This window comes from Centruroides vittatus, unplaced genomic scaffold (assembly GCF_030686945.1).
Source record: "Centruroides vittatus isolate TY-2023 unplaced genomic scaffold, ASM3068694v2 contig_854, whole genome shotgun sequence".
Taxonomy (NCBI): Eukaryota; Metazoa; Arthropoda; class Arachnida; order Scorpiones; family Buthidae; genus Centruroides; species Centruroides vittatus.
Window position 1 is genome coordinate 88,034 of NW_027122558.1, and position 25,055 is coordinate 113,088.

Sequence of the window (25,055 nt, forward strand, 5' to 3'; positions counted from 1 at the left end):
TTTTTGTAATTTACCTTTTTCATTTTCCACTTCTTCATTTTTGAGAGAATTTGATTCATTTTCCCTTTCAATATTTTTTCTATAATAAAGGCAAGGAATTGCTGATATAGGAATTTCATGTTTCTGAAAAAAGAATATTTATATAAATCAAATATTTAATTACATGTTGCATTTAATAAAATAACAGACAAATAATTAAATTTGCTAATGTTATTTAGAAAAGTCTTCAATAAATACTTTTAAATAAAGTTTATTTCTGTCTATAATCAACAAAACCTTCTTTACACTTTCCAGCAACAATCTGTAATAAGTAACAAATGTTTTTGGTCACGTTTAGGAGTCTGCTTCAGATTTTAGACTAATCCAAACCAAATGGCTTACCAAGCATTCCAAACAGGAACATTCTAACATTTACATTGATATTTTATGAAAATTATAACTTTGCAAACAAAAATAAATAAGCATATATGTAGAATTATAAATAAAAAATTGTTTGTAAAGTTATAATTTTCAAAAAATGAACCAAACAATCGCTGTGTTAATCGGGTTAATTAAGTGCTTATTATTAATGATTAACTAACTATTAAGTAATTTGTTACTAGAGGTAAGCATTAGAAGCCATCTCTTATTAAATTTAATAATTATAATATGCACTAATTAATTTAGAATATTCTGAAAGAAACGAATCGAACTGGAGTGGGACTCAAACCTGCAACTTCTGATTAATTACGGTAATCATTTGGTTTATTATTAATACATTTAGTGATGTTTATATGTATTTCAAAAACTGTCAATGTAAACATTAGAATGCTCCAGTTTGGCACACTCAGTAAACCGGTCGATATAAAATATTGTAAAACTTAAAGTAGGCCCCTAAATGTGGCCAAAACATTTGTTATTTATTAAAAATTGTTGCTGGAAAGTGTAAGGAAGCTGTTGTGTTGATTACCGTAAAGGCGGCTCTAGCTTATGAGGATATATAATATATTTCTATCTGTTGGAATAATTCATAAATAGACTTACTATTTCTTTAAAGTTACACCTAGAAAGAGATTGAGTATTTTAACCTTGTGAGAGTAATGCAGGGTGCACATATTGAGATTGTTTAAAGATGAGAAGTCTTGTTCACTAATTAGAGAAAATCTTGTAGCTGTATCTATTTTCCTAATAATAAATGAGTTTCTGTAATCTGTTAGTTCTTTTCCAGCACCCAGTCCTATCCTATACAGAGACTTTTTTTGATTATGGTAATAAATATGTTTTATAAGAGTGATTTTTGTGGTCAATTTTCATTTCTATATACTGTATATACTTCACTGCTGTACAATCAGATTTTATAAGTACATAGATGTAAATAGGTTTTTTGTATATAATGTATATAGATTTTATATTATTTTGACAAGATCAAAGCAAACTTTTTCAACCTTATATTATTGAAAATACATTCTCAATGACAAAATATATTATATTGTTTCTAATATAAGCATTTTAAGAATAATATGAATCTTTGGCAAATTTATATTAAGTCATTGATGATTACTAGTTCTTAACAGCAATTTTTTTAAAATATTATTTTCCAACTGTTGTATTGGGTTGTTCGGAAAGTTCGTAGCAATTTTTAAGAGAAATAAATGAAATTGTTTTAAAACTAAAAATATACTTTTATTTCATTATGTATGTGCCATTATTTTTAATGACGTGTTGCCATCTATGGGGCAGCTTCATGATACCCTCTTCGTAGAACTTTCCAGTTTTTCCCGCGAAAAACTGATCCACGTGGTTTTTGCAAGCTTCCAGAGTATCAAAGTTTTTATCATGAAGGGAAGAGAACAGAACAAATGGTAGTCCGACGGGGCAAGGTCGGGTGAGTAAGGGGGGTGAGTAAAACATCCCAGCCTGGTTCCAATAATTTTTGGCGTGTTCGTAAAGACGTGTGAGGTCTGGCATTATCTTGGTGAAACACAATGCCTTTTTTTTTCTATTGGCCAGTTCCAGACATTTTTCTTTAATTGCCATGTTCAGCTTATCCAATTGGGAACAATACTTATCAGAATCAATTATTTGATTCTGTAGAAGCAGCTCGTAGTACAGGATTCGTTTCCAATCCTACCAGACAGTGAGCATGACCTTCTTTAGATGAAGACCGACCTTTGGAGTTTTTAACGATGATTCATTTTTCTTACCCCATGATTGTTTTCGGCTGATGTTGTTATAAATGATCCACTTTTCATCAACTGTCACTAAACGCTTCAGAAAAGGGTCATTTTCATTTCGTCTTTCAAGAGAATCACAAATGGAGATGCGATCCAATAAGTTTTTTTCCGTTAAGTCGTGAGGTATCCAAATGTCGTAATGATTCACATATCCGAGCTTCTTTAGATGTTGAAATACAGTACTGTTTGATGACTTCACTATGTCTGCAATCTCTCGAGTTGTGTAATGAGGGTTTTCATCCAATAATGCTTTGATCTGGTCCTCTTCAATAACAGGAGGTCTTCCCGAGCGAGGAGCATCTTCAAGGCTGAAATTGCCCGTTTTAAATTTTGCAAACCACTTTCGAACAGTTGATTCTGATACAGCACTCCCACCATAAACATCACATATCTTTTTTGCTGTTTGTACAGCATTTTTGCCTTTACGAAAAAAGAAAAGAAACAAGTGTCGATAATGCACGTTGTTCGCATCCATTTTTGCAATGAGACAAATTAAACGCTATTTGAATAATCTTAACGGTTTTTTTTGTAACGGACGCGTCTCAAGGTCATTTATCATAATATTCATTGGTTTGTACAATTCTAATAATTTTTGCGTCAATCGGTGTCTCAACTGTCGGCTATCAAAAATCGCTACGAACTTTCCGAACAACCCAATATATAAACTCAGTTAACTAGATTTAAACATACTTCTTTGTGAAATCAATAATTGGGTATTTATTAATAATATTTAACTTTTAAATATTTGTGTATATCTAAAATGTAGTGTAAAATAATTTAAATATAAACAAAACTGATTAATCGTATTAACATTTAAATTCATTTATATATCTGAAATAATTAAAAAGTATGTCTAATAAAATGATTTAATATTTCTATAGATTTGTCTAATGAGTTGCTTAGAAAATAAAGATAAATATATCATTTAATACAAAAGATAGAATTTATTTATTTATACTTACTCTAGCACTTCCAGGACCCAAGAAATACGGTTTAGACATGGTACAAACACGACTTGATTTATGTAAATAAACAGGCATTCCACTATGATGAGTCACTTCTATCCAACCTTCTGGTAATATATCAAAATGATCACAACCTTTTGCTATAAACCAAATAAAAATTTAATTAAATATTTACAAATACATATAAATAAAATTTTAGAATTTTTTCTTTTTAAATACATTTTCAATAATAATTATAAATATACACTTCAAAATAAAAATTTATCATTTGTTATTAGCAAATCATTAAAATAAATGATGTAAGAAAAGATTTTGACAAATTTTGAAAATGATTCTAATTAAAACAATCATGAAACAATTTAATATTGGGACTTAAATATTTTCCAAATTACATCTTCTAAAACTATAAAATCAAATATATAAAGATTTTTACATTGTATATTATCAATATTAAAGCTGTTGAAAATAGAACTAATAAAATTCTGAAAATTTTAGAGATTATTCTAATTTTAATTCCTTAATTCTGATAACTAAATTGTTTTATTAACAATTTAGTTATTATAATTATGTATTTATATAATTCTAATTTAGAATTTATACACAGTATTTATACATTATTATGTTTGTACAGATATTAAGAAGAATTCTTACTATATTGTAAAATGATAAGTTTGAGAGGACATCATGTAAACTTTGAAAAACACAGGTAATGTCAAGAGTTAGAATAATTCAAAAATTATAACACCAGCAACCAGCAAGCAAACTTAGTTCAACTCTATACTTTGTATTTCATTTACTTCACACTACTGTTAAGAAGTCAATGTTTTAACACCACATAGACATTGGTGACACCTTTCGCATGTTTTCTGATAGAATGAAAAAGCATAAGGAGGTACCGATCAAGAGGAAGAGTCACTTATATTACAAAATAAACGTCCGACGCCGGGGACGGAGAGTCGGCGGAAAAAAACACGACTCCCGAGTCGGTATTTTTTAAAATAGACTCCGACTCCCATAAAAAGATTTGACTCCTCGACTCCGACTCTCCATTCCCGGTGGTGCATATGTGGGAAAGGTTCAAATAGTTCACTCTCAATTCAGAAATGTCCCCTCCACACCACAGAAGCTCTTATAATAGCAACCACTAAACAATCTTGTGAACCAAAAATTGGAAGAGAACAACTCAGACCTCTGGATATGGGAATTTTGACACGACGACAGGAAACAGTAAACTATCAATAAAACATCTCTGCAGGCATTATGCTTACATGCACAATTGCACAAACCCATAAAAATTTGAACTTATTTCAAATTTTGCATTCCTTTTTCTGCTGTTGTTCCTAACCTCTGGAACTATAGATTTCAAATGATGTTCTATGGTTGTGCAAAAAAGTTTTCAATCTGAAGATGATACAAATTACTAGTTTCAAAAAGTATTTAATCAGCATCAAAAGAAGGACTTCTTAACAGTTCCAAATGAGCAGGTGTTATGCTGCCTGTCACAAAATTTGCAATTTGCAAAAATTATATTCATCTTGCAATTGGAGTGGAGAATAGCCAGAGAGCAGACCAGAAAAAAGTAAGTCACTTGGTGAAAATAAGTATCAAAGAACATGAATCAGTCTTGGTCCAATACAAAAATAGCTTGAAAAACTCAGTTATAAAAATTCTGCATTTTTTTATATTGTCAGTCATCCTTTCATTTCAGGTTGATACAAAAAGTTACGGTAAGCAAAAAAAGAACCCGGCAAATAACTTTCTATTTTGGTGAATAAAAAATGTGTTTGGAAAATGAATTGGCAATTGCCATAAAAAAAGTCTGAGTAACTTGTAATGAGTTAAATGAAATATCAGCAACCATAAAGAATAGTGAAAATTTATACAGAATGAAATGCGGGTTTAATTCTATTCTTTATTTTATTCAATTTTAAATTCTATTGAGCTTCTATCAAATCAATATGTGAAATAATCCCAAACTGTAAAAAGCATTAGAATATGGTGCCAGAGTGTAATCACATTTTTAGTGCTGTTGACAAGTAAGTAGATCCATTAATGAGTATTATTTAGCAAGTATATGAGTATACTTGCTAAGTCTTGTACTATACTTTTACATATATGAACATTTTTCACCTGTAATTTGGATAATTAGAACAATGCAAAAATAATATATCATTTATAAAAAGAGTTTAAGTATGAAGTGGCCATCCCCCCTGCATTCAAGGGAGATCATCCAGAGTTAAAAATTTGTCACATTGACCAGAAACTAGACCTTAGTTTGCAAGAGTTTAAGTAATTTAATAACTTTAACATGGTAACTAGTAAACAGTAAGTAGCTTTCTAAATATATCAAAATATTTTTTAAAAGTATCTAGTTATAAGAATATTATCGTTTTATAAAGTTTTCAATGTCTTGATCTAAAAGAAGAAAGCTCTACAGAAAAATTATTTATGATTTTATAAACTGAAATAAATTGTGAAAATGTGAAATAATTAAAATGCTGTACTACAAAACATTTAATATAATACAGCATAAGAATTTGTCTTAATTTTTCAACACTGAATAATTCAATAAGAAATGTTATATAAATCATCTTTCTGATCAATCCAAGGTACAACAGATAATCATTTTGTGACTTGGTCTAAGCCAATAACAATAACTGATTGATAACTTAAACCAAAATAATTAAATAATATATAATTAGAAGAAATTCTGGTTTCATTGGTTAACGTTAAAAGGACATATTAAAACAATTAAATAATGTATAACTTGAAGATTTATTAATTATAGCTATTTCTAATTAATATGTAATTCATCCAGTATTATTTGTCTGTTACTGACATTTACAACAGTTGGCATAATTCCAGCAATTTAAACTGTTGTATTGTGAACAAATAGCAATTAAAACAATTAACTTAAAGCATTGGTTAAGATTGATAACAATAACCCGGTAATGTTTTATGCTATCGGCCACTTCTTTTCATATTATCGATGCCGATAATATGAAAAGAAAGCATAAAAAGGTTTAATTACATGGCATTAATGATAAGAATAACTGAATTCTGATTACAATAAGCAAAGTTATAATTTATTATAACCTATATAATTTTGATAGCATTATCCATGATTACAATAATCAGGGTTTACTGTACATATGATTTCAGATTACAGACTGTTATGTACTGGTAATAATAATTTTATAAAAATAATTAATACTTAATTTGCCTAATTTAAATGACTCTCTATTTTGTAAAAAAGAAATCTGAGCAGTTTAATTTTACAAACTCAATAGTATTTTATAAAATAAAGTGCTGTTGAACCCTTTAAAATTAAGTATACAAATTGATAAATTGTAGTTATTTATCAATTTTATGGACTATGGTGTCAAGTTTTGTGTACTTTTTGATGTAAACTGTAGTTGTTTACATCAAAAAGTCCACAAAACTTGGCACCATACTGATATATAATTTCAATATCTTATCATATGAATTAATATGTATATTCATTAAGATTTTTTAAATTGAATAGTATATAAACAAACACAGACTTTTATAAGGATTTTTAAAGTTTAATAGCATGTAAAAAATAGTAATACATAAAACATGACTTATTTAGGTTTTGTTTCTTTTACCAATATGCGTTTATACTTCCTTACATTATTGTGAGAATTATTTTGTAGTTTTCACAAACAACGTAAGATACCATATTTACTCACATATAAGATGAGGTTTTTATTCATTTATGACAGCTTCAAATTCCTAGGTTGTCCTATACGCACGAGCGAAGATTCTTTGCGTTTTTTCAAATAATTTTTGCAAACTGTGTATTTTCATTTTTTTACCGGATGCTCGCCCTCCAGTGTTTAAAAACAAAAGAATTTTATCTGGGTCTTTTGAATCGTTCTTGTGTATTGTCAGGAGTAAGATGAATAGCAATAGGAAAAGCAAAGCTTTTGAATTAAATTCCAAATTGAAATTCCAAAATCACACGGAAGCCCAACGTAAGTTTTAATCCATTCCCACGTGAAAAACGGATGATTATTCGGAAATCGGAATTTGGAGAAACTCGTAAGTGTAATTGACAGAGAATCGATTCGACCGTTAAGAATTGGCAAAAAAAGGTTCTCGATTGTCCAGCTTTACGTGAACAAATTATGTTGTCGATTTTACAAGATTTTTCTTAAAGTTTAAAATGTTAGTAATTTTTGCGGGACAATGCGCACATTTACGTTCATTTGATGTTTTACTTGTGATTAAACGAAATAAAATTAGAATTGTATTAATAAATCTAATTTTCTTTATTTTGATCTTTAAAGTCGCACCTCGTCCTATATGCGAGGTCGTCTTATATTCGAGTAAATACGGTATATACTAAGACATCGTGCAACTTTGTCATATCAAGATATAATTGAGGTAAAGCCAGAAAGAAAGAAGTGATCCTTGCACTTTCTTTCTGGCTTCTTGTTAGGCACAGAAGAGGTGATCTTTGTACCTGACAGATGTGGATTGGTGAACTTTGTACTTGCTGCCACAAAAGAGGCTATCCTTGTATAAGCTTTTGGATAAGCTTTTCATTAGTTTGTTACAAATTTAAAAATTAAAAAATCACTTTGTATTAATGTAATACATATTATATTTCATCATATCATTTTTCATACTCATGTGTGACAGTTTTCTATGAACTTTGCTAATGCTCTACCTCAATTATCATAAATTACTACAGATTTAACATATAAAAAAATAAAATTATATATGTCTAATTTTATATAAGATTATCATAAAAGTAAAGTTTAAAAAATATTGCATAAAATATTATCTCTAAATCATTAAATGGTATAACATTTAATAATGTAATCATCATTTAATGTAATAAGGTTAAGGAACTAACAATGAGAGAATAATCAAAAACTATAAATTTCTTATAGAATTTAAGTATGTCATACCTAACCACACAAAAGCATTACTTATGTTTCTGAATTGATTAGTTTCAATTCAATAGATATAAAGTTATTTTTCTCATTATATGTAACCAATTAAGTACCAAACCATTAATCTTGACAAAGGGATTTAATTAAAAATTATTCAAATATTGGATTTTAAAATCAATATTTCTATGTTGTCTACAGGCCTAGAGAAAAATGTTTGACTTGAGAGTTTTTATCTAGAAATTGAAGTCAAATGAGAATGGAGTAAAATAACATGTTCAATCAGTTGGGCAAACATATGCTCATTTATTTATTTATTTTTACAAAGGATAATTGCTATCTACCCCTCCATTTAACAAATACAGTATATGAATCAATATTCCAAATATTTTACCTGAAACACCATATTTATTTAATTCTAAAATGTCATTGATTTTAAGATAAAACTAAATTTTAAACTTGTGATGTAAAGTTTTTTTTTCTTTTATGGACAAAAACATTTTTAATAATTAATTTTATTTAAAATTTGAAGAATGTTTTTCTAACTTGTTTACAAGTTTTCAAACTTTTAACTGACTAAATACATTACAGTTTCTAATATAAGCATTTTAAGAATAATGTGGACTTTCTCAGCAAATTTATATTAAGCAAATTTAATAATAAACATGTAAGCATTTTTCTAACTTGTAAAAAGTTAGAAAAATGCCATGAAATAAGTAATGTTCAGCAGCTGTATTTCCATGCTCTTCTGCATATTTTTTTAGTCTTATACTGCATCATAATGTTGTCTCGCTTTATACATCTTACATTGGATATAATTCATATTATTTAAAATTCAGATTTTCTAAATGTAAAAATGATATTAATAATAGAACAGCAAATAGAGATTAATCACTATTTCACAATTTCAATGAATTGCAATGATTGGGACAAGGCTAAAATAATTAACATTAACAATCCATTTTATAAAAAAAATTAATAAATTTTGTGAAATTTTTAAGCATAAGTTAACTATGAATTTTATTAACTCCAAAGATACTGAAACATTCATGAAGATTTTCATTAAATAATAATAATTTTTCTTAAGTATCAACACGTTATATCATTTATTTTTATAAATTGTAAATTGATAAATGATAGTAATTTAGAATATCAGAAAATTTTGAATAAATCAGTATCTTTCATCCACTATCAGGATCTTACATTCCCAATGCCCTCATTTTAAATCACTATGATTTATTCTAAATTTTGAATTATTGTTGCATCTTTGAATTTATAATTTGACCTGTTACCTAAGTTGAAAATGCTTAACTAAATATTTTTTTGCTGGCTAAAACACGCAGTTTTCTTCAAAAAATATCATTTGAATGACTGTCTTAATATCAGAAACTATTATATAAAAATGCTAAAATCTTCTTAACTGAGTTTATATACAACAGTTGGAAAATAATATTTAAAAAAAATTGCTGTTAAGAACTAGTAATCATCAATGACTTAATATAAATTTGCCAAAGATTCGTATTATTCTTAAAATGCTTATATTAGAAACAATATAATATATTTTGTCATTGAGAATGTATTTTCAATAATATAAGGTTGAAAAAGTTTGCTTTGATCTTGTCAAAATAATATAAAATCTATATACATTATATACAAAAAAACCTATTTACATCTATGTACTTATAAAATCTGATTGTACAGCAGTGAAGTATATACAGTATATAGAAATGAAAATTGACCACAAAAATCACTCTTATAAAACATATTTATTACCATAATCAAAAAAAGTCTCTGTATAGGATAGGACTGGGTGCTGGAAAAGAACTAACAGATTACAGAAACTCATTTATTATTAGGAAAATAGATACAGCTACAAGATTTTCTCTAATTAGTGAACAAGACTTCTCATCTTTAAACAATCTCAATATGTACACCCTGCATTACTCTCACATGGTTAAAATATTTAATCTCTCTCTAGGTGTTGCATAACATGTCTTTTTGGGCAACCTTTTAATGTTTCAATATCTGTAACAGGTGTTTGATAAACCAGGTTCTTCACATAACACACAAGAAAAAGCTAAAAAGAATTACGTCAAGAACAGGATGGAAACTGAACAGGTTCATCTAACCCCATCCATCAGTTAGGAAAAGCTTCATTCAAAAGTTCTATCTACAGTAACAGAAGCATTTTCTGGTTTTGTAATGTAGAAAAACTTTAAATTTTGCTAACAATTACTGAAAACCACATGTTGGTCTGTTTTCCTTAAATACATAATATTTTCATAATCCATCAGTTCTATTTTTAGAAATTCTATACTATATATTGAACTAAGTTATGAGATAGAATTGTAAAATATGAATTGTATGAAATATGAATTAGCAAGCCAGATTATTATTAGACAATTCTGGATTATTGGATACTTGTCTGGAGGGTACCAGACTATTGGATATTCTGGATTGTCAGCCGCTAATTAACAAATGTCTACTCTATTATTTAATACTTTATCTAGCAGAAAAGAAAAAAAATGAATATTTGATTTGGCTTCATATTATTTATTTTACTGTTTGATTAATCTTTGTCAAATAATTTTTCCTTCACACATGAGAGTTAAAATAAATTTATAATATCCATAAATTAATAATAAAATTTTAATAAAATAAACTGACAATATGTAATGAAAGTATTTTGATATACTTTTTTAATATAGTCTCTTTAATAATCAAGGAATTTGTTGTAGCATATAATAAGTACAGTAGAAACTTGATAATTTGTCACTCGATAATTCGTCGTGTTCTATAATTCGTCACCTTGAAAAGGTATTATTTTTAGATGCTTTTAGATGATTTTTAACTTCACAAACTTCTGTTAATAGTGATTGGGAAAGCTAAGAAACAAAGAGCTCTAAAAAATGTTAATAATAAATTATTGCTTGTTGATTATTACACCTAAAAAATGAATGGATCAACAAATTTTTATAGCCTGGCTTTATAATGTATTTGTAGTTCAGGTGAAATTGTATCATAAATCTAAAAATTTACCAGAAAAAGCACTTTTAATTATGGACAATGCCCCAGCTCATCCATTGAATAACTTAAACATTAATAAAGATATAAAATGCATTTTTATTCCTTCCGACACCTCTCCGATTCGGCCGACGGATCGGCGAGCGACTGAAAATTTGAAGAGTTGCCACCAGAAAATATTTTATTTCTACTGGGTAGAATTCTGACGAATTTTGGAAACAATACACTATTAAACATGCAGTTTTCAACATCACCGAAGAATGGAATAACATTCCAAATGAAACACCGTCTCCAAGTCAGAACAAAATTTGGCTACCAGATGCACTTAACAGAAGTAACATCAATGAAAACAAACAATTGCTGGATGATGTTTCTCAAATGTGTAACAACACTTACACATTAGAGAAACATCAGTCAGCAATTAGAATAGGGTGATGTAAATGACTAGCTTAATGTGGATAGCTCAGATTCAGGATAAGAAATTTTGAATGATAGGGAAATAATAGAACAAGTAACAAACAAGGATGTAAACAATGAAGAAGCAGATAAAGATAATAGTGATGAATATGACATATCTAATTCTTGACATTTAAATGCAAAGAAGTTGAGGAAATGTTATCAAAATGCATTAAACAACAGAATGAGGCAGAAATTCAGAGCTTAATCACAATGTGACGTGTGCAAGTTAGCAATCATGAAGGAACACAAAAAATAGTTCATAAAAAACACCTCTCTGTAAGCCAAAACAAATTTAGCTTGAACAACATCTTAAACATATTTTTCAACAAGACTTTGATTTATTTAAACGAACATTTTCAACTTCTTTTCATAAGTCTGCATCGGGTTTAGCAAGAAGATGCAAGCTTTAAGTTTAAAAAAATGTTTGAACATCAATAAGAACTTAAAGTTCAAATCTTTTGTTAAACCTAATACAGACTTATGAAAAGATGTCTAAAACATTTGTTTAAATAAATCAAAATCTTGCTGATGAAAGTATTTAAGGTGTTTTTCAAGAATAAAATAGTTAAACAAATAATGCAGTTTTTAAAATGTACTAAAACAAAAGAATAATTTTTTTAACATTCTGGCAAGATTTAAAGTATGTAAAGTATTTTTAAGTTATATTCTTATCTTTTTGTAAAAAATAAGTTATAAGTTATGTATTAATTAAAACTACAAAAGTATTTCAAAATGTGTTTTAATTATTATTCCTAGAATTTTCTATAATTTATCACCCCTTCAATTCTGGACATGATGAATTATCAAGTTTGTGAACATATTCTATGTACAATAAAAATGCATACTTGACATTAGAGTTATCTCTCTCATATCAGGTGGTTACACATCAGGTCTTTGTGAGCAAAGCAAGATTTATTCATCTGTCTTGCTTGAACTGAATGAACATGCCTCATTGTCTCTCTTATTTGACTGTGAAGGTTGTTGGTTCCACGTGTCTATTGCTGAAAAAAAATTTTCTAGATAAATTTAAGGTTTTGCCAGAAATTGTCTCTACCATAAAGCTCTGTCTTCTTTAAATACTGTTCAAAAGCCTAGCATTACAGTCAATAGGATGTCCACCCATCTGTCTTCCATACTATAATGAATTGCTGCCTTAAGTGAGCAGTGAAAACACTCTACCATACATTCTTAATATATCTGTCAACAGGAGGCTCAATAAGAGTCTGTTTCCTTTAAGAACTTTTGCTCAACTTTCATAAACACTTAACACCAGTTTAACAGTCCTGCTAATAATTAATGTCCAAGTTGACAAAGACAGTCGACTCCCGGCTAACTCAACACTCGTCGGTTACGGAGTCAGTTTTTTGTGGTCCCGGCTGACTTACGTAGACAATAATGTTATTAACGTTAAAAAACACGGTTTACTTGACATCGTGTAACTCGTCGTCACTGGATAAATCGACATACTTTTTCTGTTTCGCACCTTTTAGACGTCTGATAAGTCGACTCCTCTCCTGAAAAAATGAGTTCACACCATACAATAAGCTGTTGTGTGAACTCATTTTTCAGGGGGAAGTCGACTTATCAGAATTCTAAAAAGTGTGAAACAGAAAAAGTATGTCGACTTATCTAGTGGTGACAAGTTAAACGATGTCGAGTAAACCGAGTTTTTTATGATTAATAACATTAATGCCTATGTAAGTCGGCCGGGACCACAAAAAACTGATTACGTAACCGACGAGTGTCAAGTTATCCGGGTGTCGACTTATGCAGAGTCGACCGTATATTAAGAATAGAAATAAGGACAATAAAGCAATAATAATTACTCTACCATACAATTTGCTGCTGAATGATATTAATTTGTGTGTATCTGGTTAATGTCCAGTAGTAACAATAGTAAACAGAAAAGTTCTGATTCAAATTGTTGTCTCTGATCTGTGTCAATGTAAGGAGAATGACAAAAAACAATCAACTAGTACAAAATGCCTTTGCTATTGATTTTACCCATTGCCATGGACATGAAGATTTCTTGACCATTTTATAATTGACCAATACAATACAGTTTAACAAAATCAATTGTCTAGTTACAGACAGTACATACTGAAGGATATCAACAATACTTAAAAAACATGCCCAAACACAAACATAACAGCTGATTCCAAAGACAAACTTTGCACCTTCCTTTCCTAGCTTACAAAACCCCCACATGGCAGTTGCAAAAAAATTAATTTTACTGAAATCTAACAGTCATCTAGAGCAGCAATTCTCAAAGTGGGGGTCGCAAAAAATATTGTGGGGGGTCGCTGAAAAATTGATACCAGATCAATTTTTTTTTCAAATATTTTATAAATTTACTATGAATTCATGTTTAGAAATAATAGAAGTAAAAAATATATAAAATAATTTTTACTCAAATAAATTGCATATATAAATAATAAAAACAATATAAATATTTTAATATGACCCTAAATATAACATTCATAAATTTGTGCGCTATTGGGGAATCCTCAGAGTTCCACTCTCCGCCTAAACTATGATAGAACAACGTTGTCATTTGGAACGGTGTTAGCTAGCAACGCTGCGTCTGTAGGCAAGTGGAGATAGAAATACAGTAGAGTGTCGTTATCCGAAAACCGATCAACCGAAAGCGTTTCAGTTGGCAAATTTGAATTTCCACTAGTGCTGTGGCCCTGCAATATTTGGCTATGTCTTGGGCTACTCCAATATTATTTTAGTTTGATATGCATTTTTAGCTGGCAATACTGGCGCGACCATGAGAGGGTACTTAAGGACACGCCAGTATTTAAACAAAACTTTTTATCTGTGCTAGAATCTCCATGTTAACATCAGCAAGAAGAGAGGATGAACGAGACTTTTCCCATCGTCAGTAGTAAATTTTGCTTGCTTTTCTGAGGACTGTGTTGTGCTGAGTCGGAATGTTTTGAGACTAGATTAACTTCCAAAATATTTTTTTTGTTTTTATATTTTTCAATATATTTATTTTGTTTGTGAAAAATGAAAAAATAATTTTTTTTTTAAATTTCGTTAGTCTTAACATTGACAAAAATTCAACACAAAGCGACATGCAACGGAGAGAAATTTTAACATGGGATAAATTAATTAAACAAAAGAAATTAACTCCTGAATTTGGTTAATATGCACCTAGGTAGTCCAAGATGGCGGCTCGTCTCCTATTCCAGCAATCAGAAGATAGGGAACAGTGGAGACGCACATTCTAACCTAACTTAACCTAACCTATTCTAATAAATTACCATAATTATTAGCAACCAAATTATTAGAATAGGTTAGGTTAGGTTAGAACGTACGTTCCCACTGTTCCCTGTCTTCTGATTGCTGGAATAAGAGACGAGCCGCCATCTTGGACTACCTAGGTGCATATTAACCCTGAATTTAAATTAACTCCCTCCCTCCGGGATGTTTTTCTAGACATACTCATTCTTCAAGAATCCTTTGAAATTTTTAAATGCAAAAGGGGGGTCGTGGACCAAAAAGTTTGAGAAACACTGATCTAGGGCAGCAGTTGGCAACCTTTCTCACCTCACAGACCACTAAACTCACAATTTTGAATCCCATGGACCACTATCATGAATTTTTTTTAAACAATACAAAATCTGTAGAATAATAATGATCGTAAAAGTTTAATTTTACTATATTAATAAGAAACTTGTGTGTTTAATTATAACAAATTAATGCAAGCCTAAAGTTCATTGCTGCTTATTTGAAACAAGTTTATGGATTCTTAGTGCTTTTCTACGAAGGACAACAATGCACTCACAATATTGTTTATTGTTCATTATTTATCAATAGCAGTCACTTCATATTTGGTTTTAGATTTGAATAAAAAACCCTCAATAAGTGAAAAAGTAACTAAGCATTTTGCATTTCTTTCGTAATACTTCGCGTAACCTTCTGTTGATCAATGTCCAAATTTTCTCGCGGACCACCAGTTGCCGACCGTTGATCTAGAGTACCTATCAATGTATATGAAGATATAACAAAAGCCTTGTGATTACAGAAATGGTTCCAGTATATCTACATAACCACCACATTATATCACATCATATGCTTAAAGTGGATTCTAAGCAAAGTATCTAGTCATGAGTAGGTATGCAGATGTATTTTTCCATGATGGCATGAAATGTAAGTTTATACCTAAACAGTTACATCCAATTTACCTAAATTCTAGCAAAACATTCGCATATCATTTTGGAAGTTGCTTAGATGGTTGAGTGTGCTAGATTGTAGACAAAATCAAATATTTGACATCTAAATTTCCTAGAAATAAAAGACTTTCCTCTATTCTTTGATACATTACAGTATAATTAATAAACAGTGTTGCCTACTGTAAACTGCTTGAAGATGAAGCTGAACACATTGGGTTTACTAAGGAGAATCTGATCTTTCTACTTTAACGTGATATATATCAATAGCATACCTTGTCTTCTGTAGAGAGCATATATCTGACTTTTGCATAAAAGTGTAAATGTGATTTATGATTAATGAAAATTATGAACATGCAATCCTCTGCATATGTTTGAAGTATCTAACAGTGGAGTAAGTAGCAAGTAGTTCTCTATCATAAGCACTATACTTGCACTCAGTAGTTGTAAGCTTACAGGAAAAAATAACAGATTTTTTACTCATTTTGTTTGCTGTAGCACTCACTACCTATACCTACTTTGACATGACTATCAGTGCTACAAATGTATGTCTCTTAAAAAAGAATTCTGGTAGACTATCTTACAGTCTCTACTGGAATTCTTTTCTTTTTTGGATTAAAGAGACATACATTTGTAGAATGAATAAACAGCTACATAACAGATATTTGAAACAACTATCAATGTCATGATGGCTGTAGAATCAAGATGAAGTAACATTGTTGTGTCACTTGTCTTTGGTTCCTTTCAATTATTTGCACAGAGGAACTTGTCTCTCCACTGTATGAGATACGAAACAAGAGAAGAGTAGAAGTTAATCATGGCTTAATCTTCACAATTTACATGATTTTCAGCCTGGGAATTTGGTGTATTCCATGACTGTCTGCAATGAGACTAAAAACTAAAACTAAACTGCATAATGTAATAATCTAAAAATCTTATATCAGATTGAGTGTAATATCATTATGTTGATATGTGTATGTTTTTAGTCTGAAACGCAAAATAATGGTGGTCCCTGTTGGGCAGACTTGTCTCCAATCTGATTAATGTAATATCATTATTTCAGATTGACCAAAACAGAACCCACTTGGATGCTTTGATCATACTCCTTAAAGCATTTGAGCACAAATCTCAGATGTTCTAGTTGTTCAGTCACAGAACCAAGATCACTGACATGTCAAAATAAGGTATACTAAAGTTTAATCTGCAGAGGGCTTCATATATGAAACATTAAAACATCTGTATGGTGTTGCATATGCTAAATTCCTCATGTATGAATTTGAACTATCTGAACAGTGTTGTAACTGCTGTCTACAGAGTGTCTGCAGAAATCTTGTTTGTGTGGTATGGTATTGAATAACAATCAGGTACTGTTACAACAGGTAAATGAGTATGGGTTCAGTCACCTGCTGTAATGATATCGCCATATAGCCTTCAGTTCCTGTTATTTCTGCAGACCAGATGTAAAGGACTAGCCCATTGGCTTCAGGATGGTCTACACACATTTATTTTAAAAATTATTTTGTATACTAGTACTTTCTATATATTAACAGGATTTATTATACTGGAAAATATGGATGCAGATATTTAGTCTTACAGATCAAAAATAATGTTCTTTATTTAAAAAAAAGACACAAAGGCATAATAATTAATTGGTCTACACACACTTTCATAGCTTGAGTACATGTATTGGTCTACACACACTTTCCTTCTGCCCTCGCTTTGTCCAGTAGAAGTCTGCAAGGTTTCTATGCTACTAGGGACTCCAAATATATATTTAATGGAAAAATGTGTTTGGGAGTCCTATTGAAGTGAGCATGGTAACTAGCTCTGGGAACTCTACTAACAAATGATGGAATGAAGAGTTTTTCAAAACAAGTGCTACTGATGCTAAAACCATTTTGGTTTGGATGTGTATGAGATTTCTATTGAAACTAACTACAACCAAACCAAACCAAACTTCTTTAATATCTTGGTGCCTATAACTGGTTAGAATATTGCCACTGACTAAAGACCACTGAAAAGATCAATGTTGGTCTAATCCCAATGACATTAGATGCTGGCCATAAGTATGGATAACTAACCCATTTTCTGCAAAAAGCTGCAGTCTATTTAGAATCTGAGTAAACAGACAAAATGTCCTCACCTATGTCCACAAGACAATACATATAGTTCTATTACATATGAATAATCTCTGTCTTCTTGGTTGCCTCTATTCCTCTATTCCATAAGAACAGTATGTGTATTCTTGGTTAGTTTCCCTGCCGAAACTGGCAGGGAGGATTATATTTGACTGCCTTTACCCCAAACTTCTGCTGGTACTAACATATCTCTTTTCTTCCAGGCAAGTTCCCACTCTTACAAGTTGAAGTTTCTCATTGGCAACTCCAGCATCTATGATAACAGTCACATGGAGTATCCATTGTTGTTGCACTTGAGACCAAAGTTCTGCAATTTGTAATTGTAGGTGGCTTATGGCTCTGTATGATTTTTAAAGCTTTCCTTTATCCATCTTGCCAATGCAGTGACCTCATATATCTTGTTCACCAGCTTAGCCAATTTTATTAGGTGTTCCTTGTTCACCATTAGTATTTAATGTGTAGCCATTAGCCATTAATGTGTACACTGAACCCATAATAACTTAAGTAGATCATCTATCATTTGGCTTATTGCTACTCTCTCATTTTCCTAGTAACTGGGTCAGATATTGATCACCTTTTGATTCCTTCAAGTAACAGCCTTAATTGCTACAGCTTCTAAGTTGGCAACTTGGTATATCAGCCAATGCTTGAGAGCATTTTATTTGTCCTTAGTGAGCAGCTAGAGAATAATTCAGTAATATCTGAATTGAATAAGAATTTAACTCTCCATTTCTGCCCTAACTTGGTTAAATTTAGTTTTCTCTGCTGTTACAAATGAAGTTTGTGCACTTTTATCTGCATGAATCATAATGCCATGTTTTCCTTTCAGAAAGGTGGGACTTGTAATGCTAATTGAGCAACTTCTAGAAAGTTCTGCATTTCATTTGTTTGGCTTCTACTGTCCATTGATTGAAGTGGAATAATGATGTTGGTGAAAGAAAAAAAAAACAAATACTTACTGGACTAGGTTCTCATGAGTGTCAAAGATTCTTTAAAGCTATAACTCCTGCAATCCACTGTCACTGGCCACCCAATGACAGTGGATTGGACTTCATAAATATTTGGTTTCAACAAAAATTGTGTGTGGGTCACCAATGTGGCAGTATACCACTGTATTGCAAGTTGTTGGTAATACTTTTTATTTATATAAAAAGGAATAAATTATGAAAACATCCAACAGGCAAGAAAAGTTTATTTTACCCAACAATCCTATACATCACACACAGTTCTGTATAATTCCCAAAACTTAACATAACTACTGTATAATATTCATAAGATATATTCTGTATAATTGTATAATGGACAAAAAACAAATGGACAACATAGACTGGTCTGGAAACAAAAAATTTTGCCCCTAGACTAGTTTTACTTTTGTATGTTAAGTAAAACTAGTCTGAATTTTAGTTTTTTATTTTTTGAATTTTATTTACAGAGTGCTATTATAATCTCACCTGTATATATGCTCAAGATTACAACTTTCGTACAACTCAGCTCTTAAAACTAAGAAAAATATGAATACTCCTACTTGTAATATTATATTAGCTAAAGTCAATTGGGACAGAAAACATCCACTGATAACAGGAAAAAATAAATAAAAATCTACATTTTGCCAATGAAAAATTATATTTCAAACAAATATTTTCAATCTACTTAAATATATTTCTGATCCAATTTGGAATTTTGTATTTTGTAACCTAAATATAATCAGTTAAGCAGACTAGAAATGTTTGAAATATAACTTTTTCACTGCTGTATGGATAGAGCTATTTGTATACATATAAACAGAAAGTTCAGATGATACCTTCTCCTATGAACAACACGGATGTTTCCAGTGAAGTATTGTGATTGTTATTTTCATCATACAATAGCTACAACCTGCCCTGTTTAATATCTGTCTAGATGATAATCCTTCATGGTGGAGGGAAACAATGGGATACCTTTATTCAATCAAAAGAAACTTGACTTTCATTTTATTCAGAATAACCCCATACTGTATTGTGAAGCTGCTCAGCATTTATGATAAATTCTTGCTCAGACCTCTCCTTTATATTCTTAACTAAGTTTCCACCAAACAAAGTAACTAAACCTATTGTGTTTGTTCATGCCATGCAAACTTCTTATTAAATATCTCAAAATAAAAGATAATTAAATTCTGTAACATAATCTGAAATCTACATAAAATTACAAGCAAATTATATAAAAACATATACTGCATTTATTTTATTAACATAACATAATGTAGTTAAAATAAAAATCTCAACATTTTTGTAACTAGTGCAAGACTGTAGAATAATGCTGTACATTAATAAATTTTCAATTATTATTTAAACAAGTCAAATATATCAAAATTCACATTTTTTATATGTATTTTTGATATATTCAACGTGGATCTGAAGATGGGATATCAGTGAGTTCCGTAAGTATTTAATCTCGATAAATAATTGTACTCTTTAAAGTTTTTAAACATTTTAATTTTTTTATTCACTTGAACAATGAAAAATGTATATAAGTATTCCATAATAGTTAAATATTCTGGATTAAACAACTGCAGACAATTAAGAAATGTCTTTGTAAATAATAACTTCAGATAAATTGGAATCTAGCTACAGCTGCAGCATTTTGTACAGATAGGAAATCTTATTCAAGGAATAGAATAAATGCCTGAATCCATAATAATATAATTATAAAAAAATAAAAGATACTCTTATATGACTATCTGTTGTATTAATTCTGAGCATGTACTCAATCATTTCTAACTTCCTCAAATATTACAACTTAAAAATCTAAATTTATTAATCTTCATCAGTTAAATCAATTTGAACTTTCAGTTATACTGAACAGTTAAACTCCACAGAAGACTGGAACACACAACAAAATAATGTACACCAATAAACCTTAAATACATTCCAGTAAATGTTTGTCCACAGTTTACTTGCATTAAACTTCTACTGGAATTTACTTAAGGTTCACCAGTGTATGTTATTTTGTCATTAATTCCATTCAGAAGAAATGAGATCAGTCAGTGCTCAAAACAAAGGAACAACATTCTTTGAAAGTATTTTGATAAGTAATAATGACACTCCGAAAGTATGTGGCAGCCATTGTTAGTTTGTAAACAAACACTTTGTTAATCATAAATTTCACTAATGAAACTTTTTTTTTAAATTGCATAAATGGTGATTAATATAAAATAAAATAATTTAGAAAGAATGATAATAAAATGTCAATAACAAAATAAAAGTCTGAGAATATTTTTAAAATATCCTAAGTATTAATAAAAAATATATCTACATTTAACAGCTATAATTCATTTCCATCCATTGAAATCTGTCCGTTGGATAAAACCGTATAAAACGTATAAAACAGTGGTGCGCAAACTATTTTCATTTCCGACACTCCCATTTTGTGTAAAATTTTGTCACGACCCCTGGATAGACAGTAAACATTTTTTTAATTGTCAACATACAGTAGTTAAGCACAAATCCAGAAAGAATTTCACTTTATGTTTCTGCTTTATTAGAAGTCTGAATAAAACACATAATTTTATGAAACAATGATTTTTATTTATGCATATGAGTATAAATATTTATTTAATGAAAAATACTTTTAAAAAACTTACATTGTAAGAATTCAATGTGAGGTATGCTATTCTATTTTTATAAATAATATAATTTCATTTCACTATTTTAATGGTACCTGATACTAGTTGAAGAAAAGCTTTATATATTTTATTGTTAAATAAATTTCTTTGAATTTGGCAACCCTGAAAAATTCAAAGAAATTTAGGTTTCCTATAATTCTTACAGAAAAATTATAATACACTCTGCTGCTAAAAAATATAATATCCTGAAAAAAAAAATCAAGAGCCACAAAATTCGGTGTGTAAATGCTATTTGTGTAGAGAGGCAATAATTAAAATTTCTTTTTCAATGAATATATCAGTCATTTCCAGAAAACAACAAAAGAATATATTCTGAGATTCATATAAGAAGCACCTTTGGCACTGAACGACAATTTGATTATGTTAGGTGTTAGATTACATTAAATAGCCTGTGAAGACAAATCTGTTGGTAATACGTACAAAGTGAATTTGAGACAAATCATATCTTAGGCTTAAGAAAAGACAATTGGTCATGCAGACCTATTTGGCATATCATGTTGATCAAAGTTATATGGAAGTAAGATAATGCTGACAACAGTAGGTCCAGGAGGGTGCACATAGCCAGTACAAAAAATTGGGATATATCAGAATGAAAAGTGCTCAAATGTGCAATCAAGAGACCAGCCATCACAATAACAATGGAATTGGTGTTCTCCATCAAAAGGCACATACTTTCCTCTACACAGCTTGTAATATCAAAGAACTACCATTTGGCAATGCCTAGAAGAAGTTGGACTTCATTCCCTAAGACTTCCAATATAGCACTACCATCTGGAGTGGAGTGGTGTCCAATCAGAGTCATATGTTCAGTGACAAATCCCACTTTTCTCTGGGTGCAAATGATCATCATATTCTCATATAGAGGAGGCAAATGGTATACCACCATCATACCTGGAATTACAATCTTGTAGCCATTTCCTATGACAGCAGACCTCCCCCAGTATTGCAACAAGATACTTGACATCACACCAATACATTGATAACATTCTGCAACCAATCATACCTTCAATCATACAATCAGTTAATTCTGCCAATGATGTCATACTTTCCAGGACTATTTACCAGCATGACTGATAATGCCAGATCTCACCTTGTGAGAATCTCTGAATAATGTCTTCATGGATTCATACCTTTCCAAGGCCAGCCAAGACCCCAGACCTCTTGCCAGTTGAGCCTATATGAAATATGCTAGATAGGCAGTTGCAGCCATTATGGAATGTGAACAAACTTACCCAACTGTTGCAGAACATCTGGGAATCAATTACAGGATAACATTAAACCAACTTATAAAATGTGAAGACACTCCATGCCAAGCCAAACAAAAATTAACAACATAACTGTCTATTGGTGTAACAGAGAAGATTTATTTACATAAATAAATTAAACCAATGCCATACCATGTATTGACTTCTATCACAATGAAAGAAGTTTTATTACATACAATACATGTGACCAGTATATTGTCACTGTGCTCTAATTAAGTCATTTTGTACTGAAAATGCCAAATTTATAGGATAACTACACTTTCAAGGTGGATTATTTTTTGCTTAAATAGCATGTATATTCTACAGCCCAAAAACTCACCCAAGTAACATACAAATATGAATATAATGTAAACGAGCAAAACTTATTGTGACAGCATTGCAACGTGGATTTCAATTTTAATCATATTTTTAATTTATTTAATTTAAAATATATGATCTGGATTTCCAATTATTAGTGTCTTAACCCTGTATATCATACTTTTCCTGAAAACAAGAGTCATGCCAGTCATCTATGTAACTCCATTCCAAAGAAAATTTTTGGATTGAAATCACAAGACTTCCAGTCTACACTGGAAATTTGTATATACAATCCATTTCAAAATTATAAACACACCCAACTTTTTCCAATAACAAAAACATTAACAATAGTAATGTATTTATTACACTAGTATGTTGTTTACAACATCAATTTAAAACATTTTCTGAAATTTTTAAAGCTATCTGACAATTACAAAAAAAAATTATCACAGATTTTCAATTTTTGATTGTTTCAAAAGTATACACACAGGTGCTTAAATTAGTATGATAATTTTTTTTATTAATTATTGGTGTAATTAGTTGTCATCAGACGGTAGTATCATTCGTTATTACAAATGTAGTGACAAGTTTAAACAGTTTTTGTGATCTAAAACAATGCCTCATAGAAAAACACAGAGTTAGAAATACATGAAATTTACTAACTAAAAGGAGCAGGACAATCTCTAAGATAAATTTTGGCAGCTGTAAATCGATCTACATGTGCTGTGAGAAATGTGTTAACTCAGTGTGAAAATTATGGCAGAAATAAGTGATGTGGAAGGCCTAAACTCTTTACACCTAGAAATGAAAGAAAGGATTTTTGGCTACTGACGGTCAACAAGTTGTCTGTCAGAGAATCAGCATAAATATTGCCAACTGCAGTTTCACCTGCAACTGTATGGAGATGTATGCATAATCATAAAAATACCAATTTACAAAAATGACTGCCAAACTGACATTAACACAATTGCACAAAACAGGTAGATTAAAGTGAGCCAAAGACAAGATGATATGGAAAGGAGTGGAAACATAGTCTTTTCAGATGAAAAAATGTGGAATTTGGATGGACCTGACGGTTATAGTCATTACCGGCATGATTTGAGGAAGAACGAAGTCAGAATGAGCAGACTGCAAGGTGGAGCTCTGTGATGGTGTGAACAGGATTTGGATGGAAGTAAAACAGACTTTGTATTTATAGATGGTAAAATGAATTCAGAAAAGTATCAAAAACTGTTTTATCAAAATTTAATAACTTTTGGATCCCTTATTGGGTGAGAAAACTGACAATTCCAACAGGATAATGGTGCCATTCATGCATCAAAGTCAACTAAAAATTGGTTTGCTGAAAAAAATTAATGTAATTGATTAGCCATCATGGAGCCCTGATATGAACCTGATAGAAAATGTTTTGGGCATTATAAGTCATCTTGTGTTATATTACAATATAACACTGTAAATGAACTGAAATTAGCTATGGTGGATTGTTGTGATAATATTAAACAACAACTTCAAAAACTAGTAAAATGTATGCCCGATAGAGTATTTGAATTAATTAAATCAAATGGTGGACCTACAAAATACAGTGAAAACTCTTAGGCGACCACCTGCATTCGACGGGCACCTGTCAAATTGGGCAAAAATTTCTGGCATGGAATAGTTTATACATAGCCTTCGTATAAGTTATCCGTATTAAACGGCCACCTGCGTATTGTGACCACGGGCATCAATTTTTGGTCCAAAACAGCATACAACAACTATAATAAGCGACCACCGCAAATATATCTAGTCTAAACTATTGTTCAAATCCATCTCAATAACGTTTCCCCCTCCTAATATAATGAATTAGTCTAAACTCTTGTTCGAACCCATCTCGGGCACTTCTCCCACCCTTGAAATTAGGTGCAAGTGTTAATGAATTAGTCTAGCAACA

General features: G+C 30.3%; 1 protein-coding gene across 1 annotated transcript in view; it reads right to left on the reverse strand.

Annotated features, from left to right (window-relative positions):
* pasha (partner of drosha) overlaps positions 1-25,055 on the reverse strand; it is a 101,729-nt gene that overhangs the window by 39,451 nt on the left and 37,223 nt on the right. Inside the window, exons 3-4 of the mRNA XM_067279037.1 lie at positions 3,176-3,318; positions 15-123 (exon numbers count right to left, since the gene is read on the reverse strand). Of these exons, the coding sequence (XP_067135138.1) occupies positions 15-123; positions 3,176-3,318 (252 nt within the window). The remainder of the gene's footprint in view (positions 1-14; positions 124-3,175; positions 3,319-25,055) is intronic.